We start from the raw sequence: 17,515 nt of genomic DNA, 5'->3' as shown, positions 1-17,515 counted from the left end.
GGGAGGTGTGCGCCTCTACTCTTCAGGGGCCCTCTCCTCTCCTCTTTCACATTTCCAGTCAAAGCCAAGTACAACACGACACACACTCAATGCTGGCTTAATTAGGTCCAGAAGCATGCATGCTGTCAGTCCACTGTTGTATTTAGGATAGCCGAAATACGAGAGCATCCAAGAAAACTCAGGATTTCATCTTTTTCTACAGGACCTCTCCAAGAGAACCAATCACCACTCTTTAGAACTTCCCACTCTCCATTTCCATAGGTTGCTAATGGTCGTCATCTAAGACAGTCCATTCTGGTGTGAAATACCAGGATTTTGAGAGCCCAAGTGATTGGTCCAGAAATGTCTACAACTGTAGGCTGGCCGTGGGGCGCAATAGAGGAGGTCACATGTGCAGGGCCAGCTCTCTTTGACTCTGTAGGAGGGCAAAGGGTGTGCTGGGAGCAGGCACTGACTGTGGCTCAGGTCTTACCAGCACAGTGATCCCCTGCTCTTTGCACAGCATGGCCACAGTTCCCAGAAGGATACTCAGCAACACCCAGAATGTAGAATGCGTTCCTTCCTTGTTATCTGCCAGTTCAGAGAAATGACACACAGAAAAGTCACACAACACAGCTCATCCTTGTTAGCACCAGAAACTAAATTCTAAGCATGCACCTTAAATAGCCATAGTTTAAAAACAGAGTTAGGTCTTCTTTTTTTTTACAGAGAGAGAGAGAGAGAGGGATAGAGGGATAGATAGGGACAGACAGACAGGAACTGAGAGAGAGGAGAAGCATCAATCATTAGTTTTTCATTTGTGGCACCTTACTTGTTCATTGACTGCTTTCTCATATGTGCCTTGACCGTGGGGCCACAACAGACTGAGTAACCAAGCCAGCAACATTGGGTCCAAGCTGGTGAGCTTTTGCTTAAACCAAATGAGCCTGCGCTCAAGCTGGCAACCTCGGGGTCTTGAACTTGGGTCCTCGGCATCCCAGTCCAATGCTCTATCCACTGCGCCACCACCTAGTCAGGCCAGAGTTTGGTCTTCTGACAGCATTTCTCTGTGGTTGAGTGTGTTAGACCCCTGCATTTCTGTATTTTATAACCACTGGTCCACGGACCCATCCACCAGAAATTTAGTGCCAGTCCAAGAAAGAGTTAACCACTTTGATGTTGTATGAAGATTACAGATGCAATGATCTTACTCGAATTCACTTACGCTTGGGATAATTTCTGTTTTAGCGGCCTCTGAAGCAATTCTATTTTCACTAGTCCCCAAGTGTAAAAGGTTGGAAACCACTTCTCTAAATGGTACACATATCCCCTCTCAAGGTGTACCTGAGCAGGAGCCCAGAGCCTTCATGAGGCATTGTAATGAAGCCCTAGCCACAGATATCTCATCCCACAGTCCCCACGGGGGCAAGTTTCTTCTTCCCAACCTGCCAACCACCTAATGGGCCATTCTGACAAGTTATGTTGAGAACTCCCACTGAGAGTGTAAGCACTGCATCTGGTTACACAATGACTTCCAGCTACCGTCACAGCGCAGGAGCAGGAGCGATGGGGACACCGGAGCCACTCTGAGAGTCTTCAGATAGAAGCAGTGGTGGGATTCAGCCAGTTCGCACCTGTTCAGCAGAACCGATACCTAATTTTTTGTTGAGTTCAGCGAATCGGTTGTTAAAATGGCACTTGTAATCAGGGTTCTCTCTGAGGTGGGTGCCTGGGAAGCCGTCCAATGTGGAAATCACAAATTTATATTCCTTCCTCTTTTTTAACATTCATCTGAGCAACCGTGTATTCTAAGTGCCTGTAGTCATGTTCATTCTGTCCATAGGTGAAAAAAATTGAAGATGCCAATCAAGAAGCAATATAGAATATCTTAAATGACAGTTTTACTGGTTTTTGCCAGGTATTAGTGAATATTTTTTCATTAATATTCTAAAACTCCTTCTTATAATCTAGTTTTGTGTACCTCTTCTATTGTTCTTATTTAAGCATAATATAATATACCAGTGGTCCCCAATTGTTTTTGGGCCATGGACTAGTTTAATGTCAGAAAATATTTTCACGGGCCAGCCTTTTAGGGTGGGACAGATAAATGTATCACGTGACTGAGACAAGCGTCAAGAGTGAGTCTTAGATGGATGTAACAGAGGGAATCTGGTCATTTTTAAAAAATAAAACACCGTTCATACTTAAATATAAATAAAACAGAAATAATGTAAGCTGTTTATTCTTTCTCTGCGGACCAGTACCAAATGGCCCACGAACTGATACCGGTCCGCGGCCCAGAGGTCGGGGACCACTGTAATACACTACCTTTTGGTATATCGTTTTTTATACTTAAAACGGTCACTAGAGCAGAGAACCAGTTATTAGATTATTTGAATCCCACCACTGAATAGAAAAGTCTGGGCTCTCTGGCCACGAGACGGTGTGAAGCGGGTCTGCTCTGCTCCCAGTGTGGAAGACACAGGACCACTGAGCAAGCGCTGCCACCCCTAGCACTCGGGGCAGGTAAAGGCACAGGCCAGCCTGGGCTGCCAGCTGCACGGGGATTCAAGCATCAGTAGGAAGACAAAACATCGCTAGAAATGTGAATGCTGTAGTAGGAAGTTTGAGAGGGTTACAGTAATAACCCGTGGTCCTTAAACTGCCTTCCGAGGAGGGTCTGGCTATACACTGGTGGGCGGTATCTGCAGTTTGGGGGCCGGAGCTGAACTGCTTGAGAGGGGAGGAAAGATAAAATATGGGGTCATCTCTGTTCTTCCTTTGTGAAACCCTCACCTCCTCAGAAGGCAGATGAGGAGCAAATATCTCAACAAGACACAGCTTTGAAGTGGGGCAAAGTGAGCCTGCTTGGAGGCCAAAATCATTAGCTTGTTTGGGGTGCCTATGAATCTTGGTTCGGTTCCGCTTAAAACCAGAATTCCTGGTCTGAATTCCAGCTCTGCCATCTACTGTGTGACCCTGAGTAAGTTACTTATACTCACTGCCTCAGTGACATCCTCTATAAAATGGGGGCAACATTAACTGCAGTCTTCAGTGAAGAGGGAAATTTTATATAGAAACATGACATCTACTTTAAAAATTACAAAAGTATTCTTGTAGATGCAAAATTTATCTCTGGAGAACACACAAGAAACCAATTATATTAGTTTCTGAACAATTTTAAGGAGGAAAATGTGGGTAGGGGAGGAAGGAAGTCTTACTTTTCATTGTATAACCTTTTATACCTTTTAAATTTTGTTAACTATGTGCATGTGTTAAAAATCATACATTTTTAAAAAATCACTTGGTGCTGGGACCACAGAAAACATTCAATAAACGTTTGTTGCACATGAATCAGCAAAACTGCCCCTGGTTCTTCCAGGGAGATGGCTTTCACTGGGGCTTTGAGGCAGTGGGCAAGGCTGTGGCTGATCCGTCACCTTGTCTGAAAAATGGGCCAAGCTCATTATACAGCGAAAAAATACACTTGGGTTCTCATTAAACTGCCCGACCAGGATACTGACAACGAAGTGTTTAGGGAGTGGGGAGAGAGGGAAGGTGAGGAGGATGCACAGCAGGATGTGTAGTAGGACCCTCCCGCTTCTCCCATCAGATGCCAGTGATATTCCCAGCCCTCGGTTCTGACAAGCAAAAACATCACAGACTTTGCCAAATGTTCTGGGGGCAGGAAAAAAAGAAATAAGACCATTGCCCTAAACCAGTGCTGCTAACAATGTGTAGTCCATGGACCTGCCCTTGAATCTTAGAAACATACTCTCAGGTCCCACTCAGACCTGCAGAATCAGAAACTGGAGGGTGGAGCCCAGCACTCGGCCTTTTAACCAGGCCTCCAGATGAGCCTGATGCAGCTAACGGCCCAGCATTGCCTGAGATGAGGAGCTTGCCTACAGCTCATTCCTGCCACCACGCCTGGCCGGTGGGAGCAACTTAAGTTTTTATGGATGGAATCTGCAGCATCTGCCTGGCTCTAGAAAGGCAACACAGGGTTAGTGAATGAAGTAACTGTCCCCTGTTTACCAAAAGGGGCAATTAGCCCACAATTCATAGAACTACAAGTTAGTCAAAGTTGGAGTAGTGCTTCTAAGAGGTTGTACATTTAATCTCTTTTGCAATGATGGAGATGTTGGAATCCTTCCCATCACGCTTCCAGCAGGCGGTCACGTGGCCTTCATTACAGTAACTTGGAGATGGGAATTGTATGCCAGCCCTTTTCGTTTAAACTTTGGGCCGTTAGAATGTTCTTTGTGAGAGTCCACGCCTGCCTCCTTACACCTCAGGCCTTAGCTCTGCTCCAGTATCTCCACAGGTGGCACAGAGCCCAGAAACCAAGTCCTTTTTACTGAAAACCATTACATATCAGAATATTTAGTTCCATCAAGCAGACTAAAGAAAATTTTACTTGTAGAAATTAATCACATTACATGTGCATAATACCAAAAGATCAGCATTATGAGTCACAAGGACAACAAAACCCTGTCAAATTAAACTTGATTGCCCTTGAGTGTTTACATATTTAATGGAGTATTTACGTATTTAATTCATTTTCTTTGGGCATTTAAACAAGTGTTTTGTAGACACCAAAGTCTTTTAAAAAATTACAGCCAAAATACCCTTAGAGCTAACATTCCGGTCAGCTCCCTTTGACAGTATGAATTTGAGAAAGGCCACAATTTTTAGCAGCAGAGCACAGGGCTCCAGCTGGCAAAGCAGAGGTGGTCACAGCTCACCATGCACCATGCCAGAGCACAGGAGAAGACCACACCTCTGACATGACAGAAATGGATGCAGCCTTCGAAAGAGGATTGTACATATCACAACGGAATACTCCTCAGCCATAAGAAATGACGACATAGTGACATTTAAGACAAGATGGATGGACCTTGAGAATATTATACTGAGTGAAATAAGTAAATCAGAAAAAGCTAAAAACTATATGATTTCACACAGAGGTGGGATATAAAACTGAGATTTATGGACATAGATAAAGGTGAGATGGTTACCAGGGGGAGAGAGGTGTGGAGGAGGGGGAGGCAAGGTTGGGGGAAGGGTGTAAAGAGGGACAAATATAAGGTGATGGAAAATGATTTGGCTTTGGGTGATGGATATACAACATAACTGACTATTCAAATAATGGAGTGATTTGCCTGAAATCTATGTACACTTATTCATCATTGTCACCCTGTGAAAATTAATTTCCCAAATTAAAAAAGAAAGAAAGAAAGAAAGAAAGAAAGAAAGAAAGAAAATGGATGGCACACAATACCCTTAAGACGTGTCCTCTGCAAGTTGGTGCACGTATGGTTGGTTCATTTAGCTCTCTCTCCCACATCACATCTGCCTGAGTCTGTGTCAAACCACTTTCTGGATTTTCTCATATTACCAGTTTTTATGTAAATAGACACCTTTAATGATAAATGGACCCATTAATTACCACGGGGGGGGGTATTGTACAGATAAACAAGGTAAAAGTCACCCCACACAGTTCCCACGTCCTTTGAGGCCCACTCAGACTCTGCTCCAGGCCCAGCATGAGGAGATGGCACTGGGACCCCTGGCCTCAGCCCACTGTTTTCATGTCCACTAAGCATCAGGTTTAGTGCGCACTAGAAACCAGATGGGCCTCTCCCCCCCTTACCTGGATTTGATTTTTTTAAGCTCCCGCGCCCACAATTTGTGTTCATACCTCTTAACAAATCATATGATTTCCCAACATCCAACATAATGTTCCCTGTTCTTCATATTACAAGCAGGTTCCTTGATCATTTTATAATTCTTCCTAGAAAAATTGAATTAACTTGTATTTTTTTACTTGACTGTAACATGGATTAATTCCCCCCACCCCCCACGGAGCAGTGGCTTTGTATAGAAAAAAGTTCCCAGTTTCTTCATTAAAATACCCAAAGGACTACTTTTAAAAGAACTCCATTAACACACAGTTAAATTACTATAGCCGTGAAGTCATGAGTTCATCTTCTACCTGTCTGGAATTTGAAATAGCTTTCTTCTTAGACAGCCAAATCGGAGATTTCACTGAATGCAGAAAATTGACAGAGAAAACACAGCCTTCAGATGTATTGATAGCCTTCTCCCTACTCACTCCATAATTTCACCACATTTTTTAAAACCCAAATTTCTGCAGGAGACCCAGGCTGCCTCCCTCTCTCGAATCCTGTATCATAATTCTTCTGGAAGAGTTCTGCTCTTAAATTTTCTCTTCTAATTCTGATTTTGTTTGAACACATCCAGTACGAAAACACGAAAGATGAAGACAGTTGTCTCTTTGCTGACATTCTTCAATTGCTGTGATTATTAAATATTAAATGTCACATCTCAACAGTGACAGTATCAGATCAAAGACAAAAGTTCAATGACCAGTTATAAACCCAGTGATGGTTTCCCATCACTGTCCAGAAGAGTAGGCATTATAGTTAATGAGCACCTGAAACTGATGTAGTTAGTACTGATGTGTTGTAAGTGTAAAACACTTGCCTGATTTTGAAGAGTTCAGCATAAAAAAGAATGTAAAATATTTCATAATTTTTATACTAATTACATGTTGAAATCAGAAATTGGGCTAAATAAAATGGATTGTTAAAATTCATCTCACTTCTTCCTTTGTATAGTGTGGCTACCACAAAATTTTAAATTACATGTATGCCTCATATATTTCTACGGCACAGCAATGTCTGTATCAAGTGCTCGAGACCTCACTCATACATGAAAGGATTGGCACATGCTATGTCTGTATTCCAGGTCTGTCTTTGATAACAGAAATAGGAAATTATTTTGTCTATTTAAATAAGAGTAGCCATTCCATATTTACCAGGAATCATAAGACTAAGCATTCACATGCACTTGTTTTTCCAGACTCTAGTAATTTATAAACTATTCATATCAGTCAAGAGGGTCTCCTTCCAAATGCGTGGCAATTACATGAGCGTGATAAACCATGGCACTGACAAAGTGTTTCCGAGACTGGGGGTGAACAAGAAAAGGTGCATACAATTAAACAATCTACTGGAAAGCTGGTCCTGAGATTGGGGAAAGCCCAGTCTAATGGACTTCCGGTAATACAACCTGCTGTAGTATTCTTTTACCCATGTAATTCCCCAGATTAAGATTTTCTTAGGAGTCTTGATGTGTCAAGGTAGCTAATGCTAGTAATTGCCAAAATGCAGCCTAATGTAGATAAATTTGGACTTTGTGTTTTTGTGACTATGTTCCTATTTAGTGACTAATGCAAACCAATCTTTTATTTCCAAGTTTGAGCATTTTAATTAGACAACTGAAACAGATAATGGTAGGCCACCTTGCATATAGTTGGAACACAATAAATATCTGTTTAATTACTAAATTGTTTCATCTATTTCCATGTTGACTTGGGATCTTATTCAAGTATCTTATTTGTTATTTAATTATGAGATGTAATTTAATACCAAAAAGTTAACAATTTGTTTAAAGTGAACAAGTATAGTAAAAAAATCAAGTCTTTTCACTTTTAATACAATCTTTGAAACTCCTAACAATGGAAAAATCTCCAAAGTGTGAGAGACTTAAAAAAAAAAATTACATAAGGAATATTAAAAGACATAGAAAAAATTGCCTATTTCAATTTTAAATTTGGAAGTAACTGCTAAAAACCGTAAAAATAAATCCTGACAGGCAGATGTCACCTCCAGCATAGTTGCATTTATGAATATTTTTATTCCAAAAAGTCTTCCCCAAATAGGGAATTCTAACCGGTGCACAGCCCTGTATAAGCATCTTAGGATGTGACCTTTTCCCAGAGTTGCCAGCTCACCTTCACTAAGTCTGTTAAAGTTCAAGTACCAATGACCCAGGAGCAGAGAAAAAGAAAAACACCCAACAAAGAATTTTTACACCATGAGACATTTCTCATCACTTGAGACAACTTGCTCTAAGATAATCGTGCAGCATTAGGAAATAGCAACAGTTTATGATCCAGAACTTAACAGAGATAGACCTAAAAAATATTTTCCTTGTTTCTGTGTATGTCTCCATTGTCAAAGATACTTAATTATTTAGGTAAATGGAGGCAAAGGTGAATGGAGTGGAGGGAGCGCCGGGTGACAGGGGAACAAAAATGCATGAGTGGAATGACACTTGTCAGTGCTAACACTCACAAGTGCCAACAGATGTGGTCAAGTTAATGAAGCACGTGCCGTGGATTTGGCACTATTTTCCAGTGTGGAGATCTTTCAGAAAAAGCATCACATTCTACAAGCTACCCTCTTCACCACTCAATGCCTGGCACCCCCGCTGCCTCAGAACTGGCGCATCATGTTGTGCGTGGGAACCAAGCCACCCTGACAGGTGGCCCCGACTCTCTCTGCCAGAGCAACACAGAGTCTCGGTCCAAATGCTGGACCCCCCCCCCCCCCAACAAAATGAAAGAAGTGCGACACTACCATTCAAAAATACAGGACCCTTCCGGGACAACTGAGCAATGCAGAAACCAAAGGAACATGAAAGCAGAGAAGAGAACACATGAGTACCACTGTCACAATTCAGTCGGCAAGGGCTCCAAATCCAAAATCAAGGGTCCTACTCTATGTGAGTTATTCAATTTCCCTATTTCCTTTTTTAAAAAGCTAGCCTGATTCTAAGTCAAAGAAAAAGAGATGTCTTAAATCAAAATGAAAATATGAGAAAAGGATGTCCCAAGAGTAAGAGTGATTCTCTTTTAGCTGCCTGAACTATGATCAGGAGAGCAATACAGCAAATAAAGTGTAAGAATTTAAAGCAACTGAGATTTAAGATCTTGTCTTTTATAATAGATAGATTAGAATTTCAAATGGTTGTTCTAGTTATGTAGCAAATTCATTCCCCTCCTGAAAAGATTTGCTCTTCCCTACTATAAATGGGACTAATTAAATTTTTCCTCTAAGTTTTCACTCCCATGAACAATTCTTTTAAGGTATTAATTTAGAAAAATTGTTTTGGCTATTCTAGCAAGTTTATCGTGCAGGGAGACTACATTCCCAATCCGAAATATGAGGCTTTGGGAGAGAAATATTGATATCACATCATAAAAATAATCCTTTTTGTTTGGGGCATTTAGAAATAATAACCAATGCACCATCGACTTCATATGACTTAGTGTTCTCTCTCTCTCTTTTTTTCAGAGAAAACGTATGCTTCCTTTATAAAGACATTTCTTTTTGATTCTGTTGCAAAAGATTTTGCTTGGAGATAAACTATTTAAGTACCAGTAAAGGGCGGGAGGATAGACAAATGTGTGATTAGATTTTTTTCATTTTCTAAAAATGAAATTTTAGGATTCCAGAGGTTAGAACAGAGTTGCTGTTAATAAACAAAGGCAATTAAAAATTGTCCAGAGATTTATAAGACAGATATCACATCTATAAAGAAAGCTAATGAGGTTTTCAAAAAGAAATGTATTCTCTGAAGAGTAGTTTTTTAACTTGTTAAACCATTAATATCAGAGTACTCAATTTTTTGTTCCCTCATAAAAAGTATTAAATCTGTTCCTCTGCAAAAACCTTTCTTGAGTTTCAAGTTTATAAGTAACTAATGCTAGACTTTTCTTTGAATTTATGTTTAGATTCCAAAAGAACAAAGACCGGGTCACTTTAAATATAAGTTTAAATAATAAATAGCATCATTGTGTGCATCCAATAAACACTGGACTGAACTTTCACCACAAAGGAGCTCTGGTTCTCAGTGGAACACTGACAAACACGTGGGCAACTGGAAAAAGGCATCATCACGGCCATGACATGTGTTTACCACTCGGCTTTTTGTACAATCTACACTGACTAGATGGGGGTAATAAAATGTCTCAACGAAAATACATACACCTAATGTCCTTTGGTGTCAAGGGCTCTGCTCTGTTTGACTTAAGGAAATTTAATAGAGAGTAGATGAAAGAAATTAGCAATATAAAATAAATTACCATATAATCCGGCAATTCTAATTCATGATATTTATCCAAAGGAGACTAATTCACTACCTTTAAACTATGTATGCACCCCCTTGTTCATCGCAGCATTATTTACAATATCCAAGACATGAAAATAATCTAAGTGTTCATTGACAGACAAATGCATAAAGACAATGTGACACAGATCCACACGATACACAATGGAATATTATTTAGCTATAACAAAGGAAACTTTGTCATTTGCAGCAACATGATGGACCTTGATGGTGTTATGCTAACTGAGATAAGTCAGACAGAGAAAGACAAATACTGTATGATCTCATTTATATGAGGAGTCTAAAATAAAAAACCAAATTCATAGAACAGATTGGCATGTGTCAGAGATGGGGCGTGGGGGAGGGGGCAGATGAAGGCGGCAGAAAGGTACAAACTTCCAGTTATAAAATAAGTAAGTCCTGCCTGGGGGTATAATGTACAGCAAGGTGACTATAGTTAATACTGTATTATATATTTGGAAGCTGCTAAGACAGTAAAGCTTAAAAGTTCTCATCACAAGAAAAAAATGTGTATCTGTGTGCTGATGGATGTCAACTAGACTTACTACAGTAATCTTTTGGTAATATATATCATTATATATCAATATATAATCAAATCATTGTGATGTATACCAAAAACGAATGCAATGTTATGTAAATTATGATCTCAATAAAATAATAAATTGTACATTCTGAGACAAATAAACAAGAAGTGAGCAATACAAAGGAGATACTTATTGAGTGCCTGCTCTGAGGTGGGTACAGGGAGGAAAAAGTTAACAGAAAAGTATGGAGAACAGAATATTCTGTTCCTTGGGTATTCTGAATAATGGAAGCTTTATTTTAATCAAACTATAATAGACTCTAAGCCCTTCAAGGACTTGGACTGTGTCTTTCTGGTTTACATATCCCTAATACAGGGCCTGGTTCAAAGGATGCCCTTAATGTTTGACTAATTATTGGTGAAAGAATGAATGACCAAAATTGACAATTCTGTAGGCTATTTTAGAAGAGAACCAGAAAAGTGTCTCATCATGAACCCCTTATCCAGAAGTATTTCTGCATCTAGGGGTCTTACTGCTTCTTCTCTGTGAAGGTATTACTAGTTTAGGAAAACCTGGTTCCTCTTAAAAAGACTCAGTTATCATATTTTGAGGCTGAACATTCCCATGATGTTTAAAAAGTATTCCAGAAAGTTATTATCTATAAACAAAGAAGTAGTTTCTACTTTAGCATGTTTAAAAGGAGTCTGGACAATCTGACACACAGAAGAGATGCTGAAAACAGAGAGTCCGTCAACAGAGACTAGGAAAGGCTCCACCCCACTTCATCGGCACTGGTTTGGGAGATGGCGAGATGGGAATATGGGAGCTGTGAAGGTCAGGAGAGGAGGGGAGAGCAGCTGGCAGAATGAAGGGGCTGCTCCAATGTTGCCGAGACAAGTAGAGCAAGGGAGACGGGGCTGGGCACCCGGTCACAAAGTTCTGTCCTACTCTGTTTCCTCAGGTTACGGCAGGTAGGGCTGAGGACACAGAACCTTGTTGGGGAAGGGACAGAGAAGTGCCTTGTGTGTAGGACACAGGACTTCCTCCAAATAGGCTAATAACTGAGTGTGTAAGTTTGTCTTTTAAGAATCCATGTTCTGCGCCTCCAGACATGCAGCGTGCTTGGGATGCTGAGTTCAATCATTCCATCGTCATCTGTAAAAACAACGAGTGGGAACTAAAAAGAGCAGTGAAAACCAACTCAAATGATGCAGAGGGCAGCTTGAGGGATGGATGCTTTCAACCCACTTTAAACTCCCAAGAAAGGAACTATTCTGATAGATAACTCAAAGCCTGTGTGGGCAGGTGTACAGAGTCAGAGGACAAAAGGGAAACAAAAGTCCATTGCCAAAAATAACTTTTAGGGTCAAGACACTGAGGCCTGGATGTATGTAGAGGGGCGACCTCCTATAGCTTTATATTTTCCAGAGACTAAACAAGCCATCGGTGACTGCAAGGAACCATACAAAGCTGGAGGTGGGTCCACAGGCTCCATTTTAATCCACTCTTTCCTCTTCCTAAAGAGGGTTCAAATGAACAGAAAAACAGCCTGGGAAGGTCAGACAGCCTGTAGACAAGAGGTCAACAGGAAGCCTTCTTCAAAGGTTTCCATCTCCATCCATTTGTCTTCTAACTGTTCTAAGTAACTTTGACCAAATGAAAACCTATTCATATTCTTAAAAGGGTTTCCAGAGAAGCCAAACCCACCACTGCTGTCGGTGCGCAAACATGAAATATTTCCAGGTTAGCTTTCTCAAAAACATTTGCATCTTTAACATGAAAGGCCTGTAACAATCTCTTTATAAAATCTCCTTCCAATTTAAAAATAAAAATGTTATGAATGTTAAAAGAATGCTCCTGAACAAAAAAAGGGGGAAAAAAGGTTATATTGCTGCTGATAGTTAATATATAATAGTTCCATTAATACTGAAATATTCTTAACTGATTTTTCATGAATCAAAGTATTGATTGAAAATCCATCACACATTAAGCACTTTTACCTTTGGTATTAGTTTCCAAATGTTTTATTTTTAAAAAATCTATCTTTTGTGTGGATGGCTCTGGGAAATAATTTCATAACTTACAAATGAATTAAAAGACATATCAGAAAATGCATATATGTGAGTTGGAACTAAGAAAAGGTGAGTGAAAGGACCCAGGAAAACTATATAATGCCTTTAGTTTTTCATCATTCTTCGAGACTATTCCATTAAAGAAGGCTAATAAATGTATCAGTTCACTTTATAGAATTTTTAGTCTCTTGAGAGTTTTTTCATTATTTCATAAAACCAATCTTTAGAGATAAGAGAAGTTTTATTTTATGTCCTAAATAATGTGTCCCACATAGGTTAAAACTATTAACATGTAGTACTTTGTTCAAAAAGCATTTCTGATGTCTCTGAAATCTATTCAGAACAGGAAGTAGTTACTTAAAAAGAAGACATGTTAAAATTAATAAAACAATACTTCATGAAACTTCAGAGTTGTTTTTGAGAAAAGCCAATAGACTTAATTTTTGATTTTTTCAGGAAAAATAAGACTACTGATAAATTGTTATCCCACCTAACTGCAAATTTGGATTTAACTGCCTACTTAAGAACATGAAATATCAGTGTTTGTAATGAAAAGAACAGTGAGGGAATAAATGGACTCCTCCCCTTTCTCCTACTCCCATTATTGACTCACCATCTTATAGAAAAGCTACGCCACAGTGTTGAAAGGGCTGTGAGGCCGGGGCAGGTGCAAGTTCCCACCCCGCCAGATCCCTGAGGCCATGTGCCTCTTGGGATTTTCACGATTACCATAGGTGGGGGAGATGCCGAGCACAGAAAGATCTGGACATGCTTTATTGCTAAATTAACTTTCAGTCCTGGGAAGAAAAGTCACTGCCACTGTTCTATTCAACTGTTCCTAAACTCTTTGCTTTGTTAGAAAAATGATGAGTCACAGAAAAAGATGGTGGTTTTATCAGGGTAAGATAAAATAATAACAATAATAATAATAAAGGGAGTGGGAAGCTGTTGGGTATAGCCAAGTCCTGAGTGATCACGGCACAGTCTGGGGCCACTAGAATCACCCTTCCACTGTGTCTCAGTGGAGTTGCAGGCTTGAGAAAACATGTGCTCCGAGACATACACCTGAGCCCTGTGGTCAGACTGGACAGGGCAGCATGAAGGGGGGCAGCGGGTTGAAAGATCTCACAATCCATCTTAAACAACTACTGGTAGTTTCCATATGAATGTTCTAGGCATATAGCTACGGATACCTAGACCATCAAAACAACACTGCCTGTCCTAGAAGAGCTTGCGTCCTGCCTAAGTCTTATTGTAGAAAAATAAAAGGGTTAGAAGGAAGTTGTCTGTTGCTCTTTTGAAAAAATCTATTGGGTACACCAATATTCAGAGCAGCACTACTCACAATAGCCAGAGTGGAAACAACCCAAATGCCTACTGACAAATGAACAGACATACAAAATGTGGCATGTACATATATACAAGGGAGTATTATTCAGTCTTAAAAAGGAAGGAAATTCTGGCACATGCTACCACTGCACAGATGAACTCTGAAGACATTACACTACGAGAAATAGACCAGACACAAAATGACAAATACTACATGATTCCACTTATATGAGGTACTTAGAATAGTAAAATTCATAGAGAGTAGAATGGTAGTTGCCAGGAGCTGGGGGTGGGAGAAATCAGGAATTACTATTTAATGGATTTAATGGATTTCCATTTAGGTAGATGAAAAAGTTCCGAAGATGGACTGTAGTGATGGATACAGAACACTGTGAATACACTAAATGTCATCAAATTGACACATTAAAAATGGTTTAAATGGTCAATTTAATGTTACGTATATTTTGCTACAATAAAAATAAGGAAAAAAGTCCATTGGGATTTATATAATGTAACTAATTCTTCGTTTTGTGTCTACTAGGGAACTCCCATGAATTTATAAAATATTTTAAAAAACAGCAAGAGAAGCATCTGGTCTGTGTGCCATTTTCACCTTAGGACAGCATTTCTTGAAAGGTAAACTTTCAGATTCCTTGAGAGTCAACAGTGAGGTAAGTAGCTTTACTAACGTTTATTTTGGCGACTGATATCACCCAGGATATGTAGGGAGGGAGAGAAAGGGAAGGCGAATTCTGTCTGACCTTCTAAGTGGGTGTTTCCCAAACCCATAGAGACCTCAGGGAGAGGCAGAACCTCAGGCCTCAACGATGAACTCATGTAGGCAAAGACCTAGTGATGAGAGGCAGTGGGGGAGGGGTGAAGAGGCAGGAATCTTTAAATTATTAAATTTAGAAAAGGTGACTTTTTTGTGTGTGTGTTTTTCCAAAGTGAGAAGTGGGGCGGCGGCAAACAGACAGACGCCGGCATGCACCTGACCAGGATTCACCTGGCATACCCACCAGGGGGCAATGCTTTACCCATCTGGGGTGTTGCTTCATTGCAACGGGAGCCATTCTAGCACCTGAGGTGGAAGCCATGGAGCCATCTCAGCACCTGGGCTAACTTTGCTCCAATGGAGCCTTGGCTACAGGAGGGGAAGAGAGAGATAGAGAGGAAGGAGAGGGGGAGGGGTGGAGCAGATGGGCACTTCTCCTGTGTGCCCTGGCCAGGAATTGAATCTGGTACTTTCTCACACTGGGCCAATGCTCTACCATTGGAAAAGGTGACTTTAAAAAAAAAATTTGGACATGAGCTCACAGATGAGTTCATTTTATTGGTAACTCATTATTTATATATCACTTATGTTATTTTATATCAAATATTTTATGAATTTACTCCAGATGCCTATTCTAGTATTGTGCTTTCCATGTTTAATTGCTAAATTAAATTATAATTACATTTTTGTTTTGAAAATTTTCCTCCCAATTCCATAACAAAATTCTTAAATATCAGACATTATATACCATTTCATCCATAAATATTTTAGCATGTTATCTCTAAAGGGACTGTTTTTAAAATAAACCTGTGATGTTATTATCACACCTAACATTTTAACAATTCATTAACAGAGTTAAAGGTACCTCCTAGCTATTTTTAATAGTTTTGATAAGCCTTCCTCACTAGCCCCTGAACACAGGGAAGCAGACCAGCCCCATGCAATTGGCATTAGCTTTTTTATTTGTTTGCTTGGTCTTTGTTTTTTTTTTTAGAAATTTAACATTTTAATAGCTAACACTTAAAATCCTTTTTTCTTCAGAAGTTTGTTTTATTTCGGAAGTTTGACATTTTAATATCTACATTTAAAATCCTTTGTATGATGAAAAGAACATTTAAAGGGTAATAGCTATAGCTTTTTGAGTCACATATGACAGGACTAGTATCTGTGGCACATTTACTGTATTTTTTGCTCCATAAGATGCACCTGACCATATGACATACCCAGGGTTTTAAGGAGGAAAATAAGAAAAAAAAATTCTGAACCAAATGGTATGTTAAAATATTTAATAAAATACTGTATTTTTTGCTCCATAAGATGCATGGGCATTTTCCTCTCCACTTTTGGGGGAAATAAAGTGCGTCTTACGGAGCAAAAATTACGGTAAATTTGTTATGAACACATTACATTTAAGTAAAGTGAATAAAAACTATCAAGTAGTAAATAATTCACATTTTATAATACTCACCCTTACTAGTAATTAAGCACAAAGCAATCTCATATTATGCCATTTTACACCCACTAAGGAAGGAAAAATAAACACTGGCTTTAAAGTGAGTTAGACAGATACAGGTGTGACCCTGGTTCTGTGATAAATATTGATAGCTATGTGAACCTGGGAAATTATATACACTCTCAGTCCTATGTCTGGAAAATGGGGAAAGTAATTCCACCTACCTTAAATACTATTACATAATTAAATAAGAAAAATATATATGCAAACGTGCCAGTAGATAGTCAGCTATTATGTTATATTGATAGCAAAGTCATCTATGTTTCCGAGTAAAAAATTCCGCTGGAAACCCATATTAATCGTTGCTACAAAAAAATGTTTGGAACCACTCAGATGGTGACAACCACCCTGTGAATCATCTGTCCCAGAAATGGCAAACTTTGTAAAGGACGAGGCAGTAGTATCTCAGGCTTTGCAGGCCAGACAGCCACTATCAAACCATTAAACTCGGCCATTGTAGGGCAAAGCAGTGTAGACAAAATGAAAAGAATTGGGTGTGCTATATTCTGATAAAACTTTATATATGAATACAGAAATCTGAATTTCACGTAACTTTTTATAGGTCAGAAACTGTTATTCTCATTTTCTTATTTCTCTAACCACTTAAAACTGTAGAAGTCATGCTTAGCTCATGGGCCAAATAAGAAGAGGTAGGGCTCGCATTGGCCCTTGAGCCCAGTTACCAACCCTGAACTCTTCCGTTTCACCAGCCCCGGCACACACAAAATCCTTTCATTATTAATAAGAGATTAATTCACAGGAGGCATCAGAGGGCATCCTGAGTATTTGACAATAACATTAAGGCCTTGGCAGCCTTGGACTGTACCTATGCTTTGAGAAACACTGTGGAACAGGCTCAGCAAAGCCAGAATACAGCTGCTTCTGCGTCAATCACTCTCCCATTACACAAGAAGTCATCTCCTCACGTTCCCCTTCCTCCTTTTGCCAGAAATAATATAAATAGTTGTCTGTGATATATAAGGAGACAGTTCTCTAGTCCATAAACTTCTAACTTCTTCAGGTACAGAAAGTGAATGTCTGTTACTGTAGCTAGCATGTATAAACTGCTGTATAAGCTAAATGCTTATCATATCCAATTCCTATGATAAAACAATTTGGAAGGTCTGATTTGGCCTTGATACTGGTAGAGTTACAGAGGGTTTCTGCTACACTGTATTTCGATAAATGACTGCAGCTAATAACCAGGCAATCTCTCCACACACATGCTCAATATTCCACCCCCTGCCACAACTGGTTTTCAACTCCAACAACAACTTTCTTTATAAGACTAACATTTCAATGAAAAAACAAGAATCTCATA

General features: G+C 39.6%; 1 protein-coding gene across 2 annotated transcripts in view; it reads right to left on the bottom strand.

The window, feature by feature from the left end:
• Positions 1 to 17,515, bottom strand: part of TMTC4 (transmembrane O-mannosyltransferase targeting cadherins 4) — a 71,941-nt gene that overhangs the window by 29,808 nt on the left and 24,618 nt on the right. For both annotated transcript variants that reach the window (XM_066380607.1, XM_066380608.1), the window contains exon 6: positions 473 to 570. In XM_066380607.1, coding sequence (XP_066236704.1) covers positions 473 to 570 — 98 coding nt within the window. The remainder of the gene's footprint in view (positions 1 to 472; positions 571 to 17,515) is intronic.

The sequence above is a fragment of the Saccopteryx leptura genome, chromosome 4, assembly GCF_036850995.1.
Source record: "Saccopteryx leptura isolate mSacLep1 chromosome 4, mSacLep1_pri_phased_curated, whole genome shotgun sequence".
In the NCBI taxonomy this organism is placed as follows: domain Eukaryota; kingdom Metazoa; phylum Chordata; class Mammalia; order Chiroptera; family Emballonuridae; genus Saccopteryx; species Saccopteryx leptura.
This window is presented reverse-complemented; position numbering and strand designations above follow the sequence as displayed.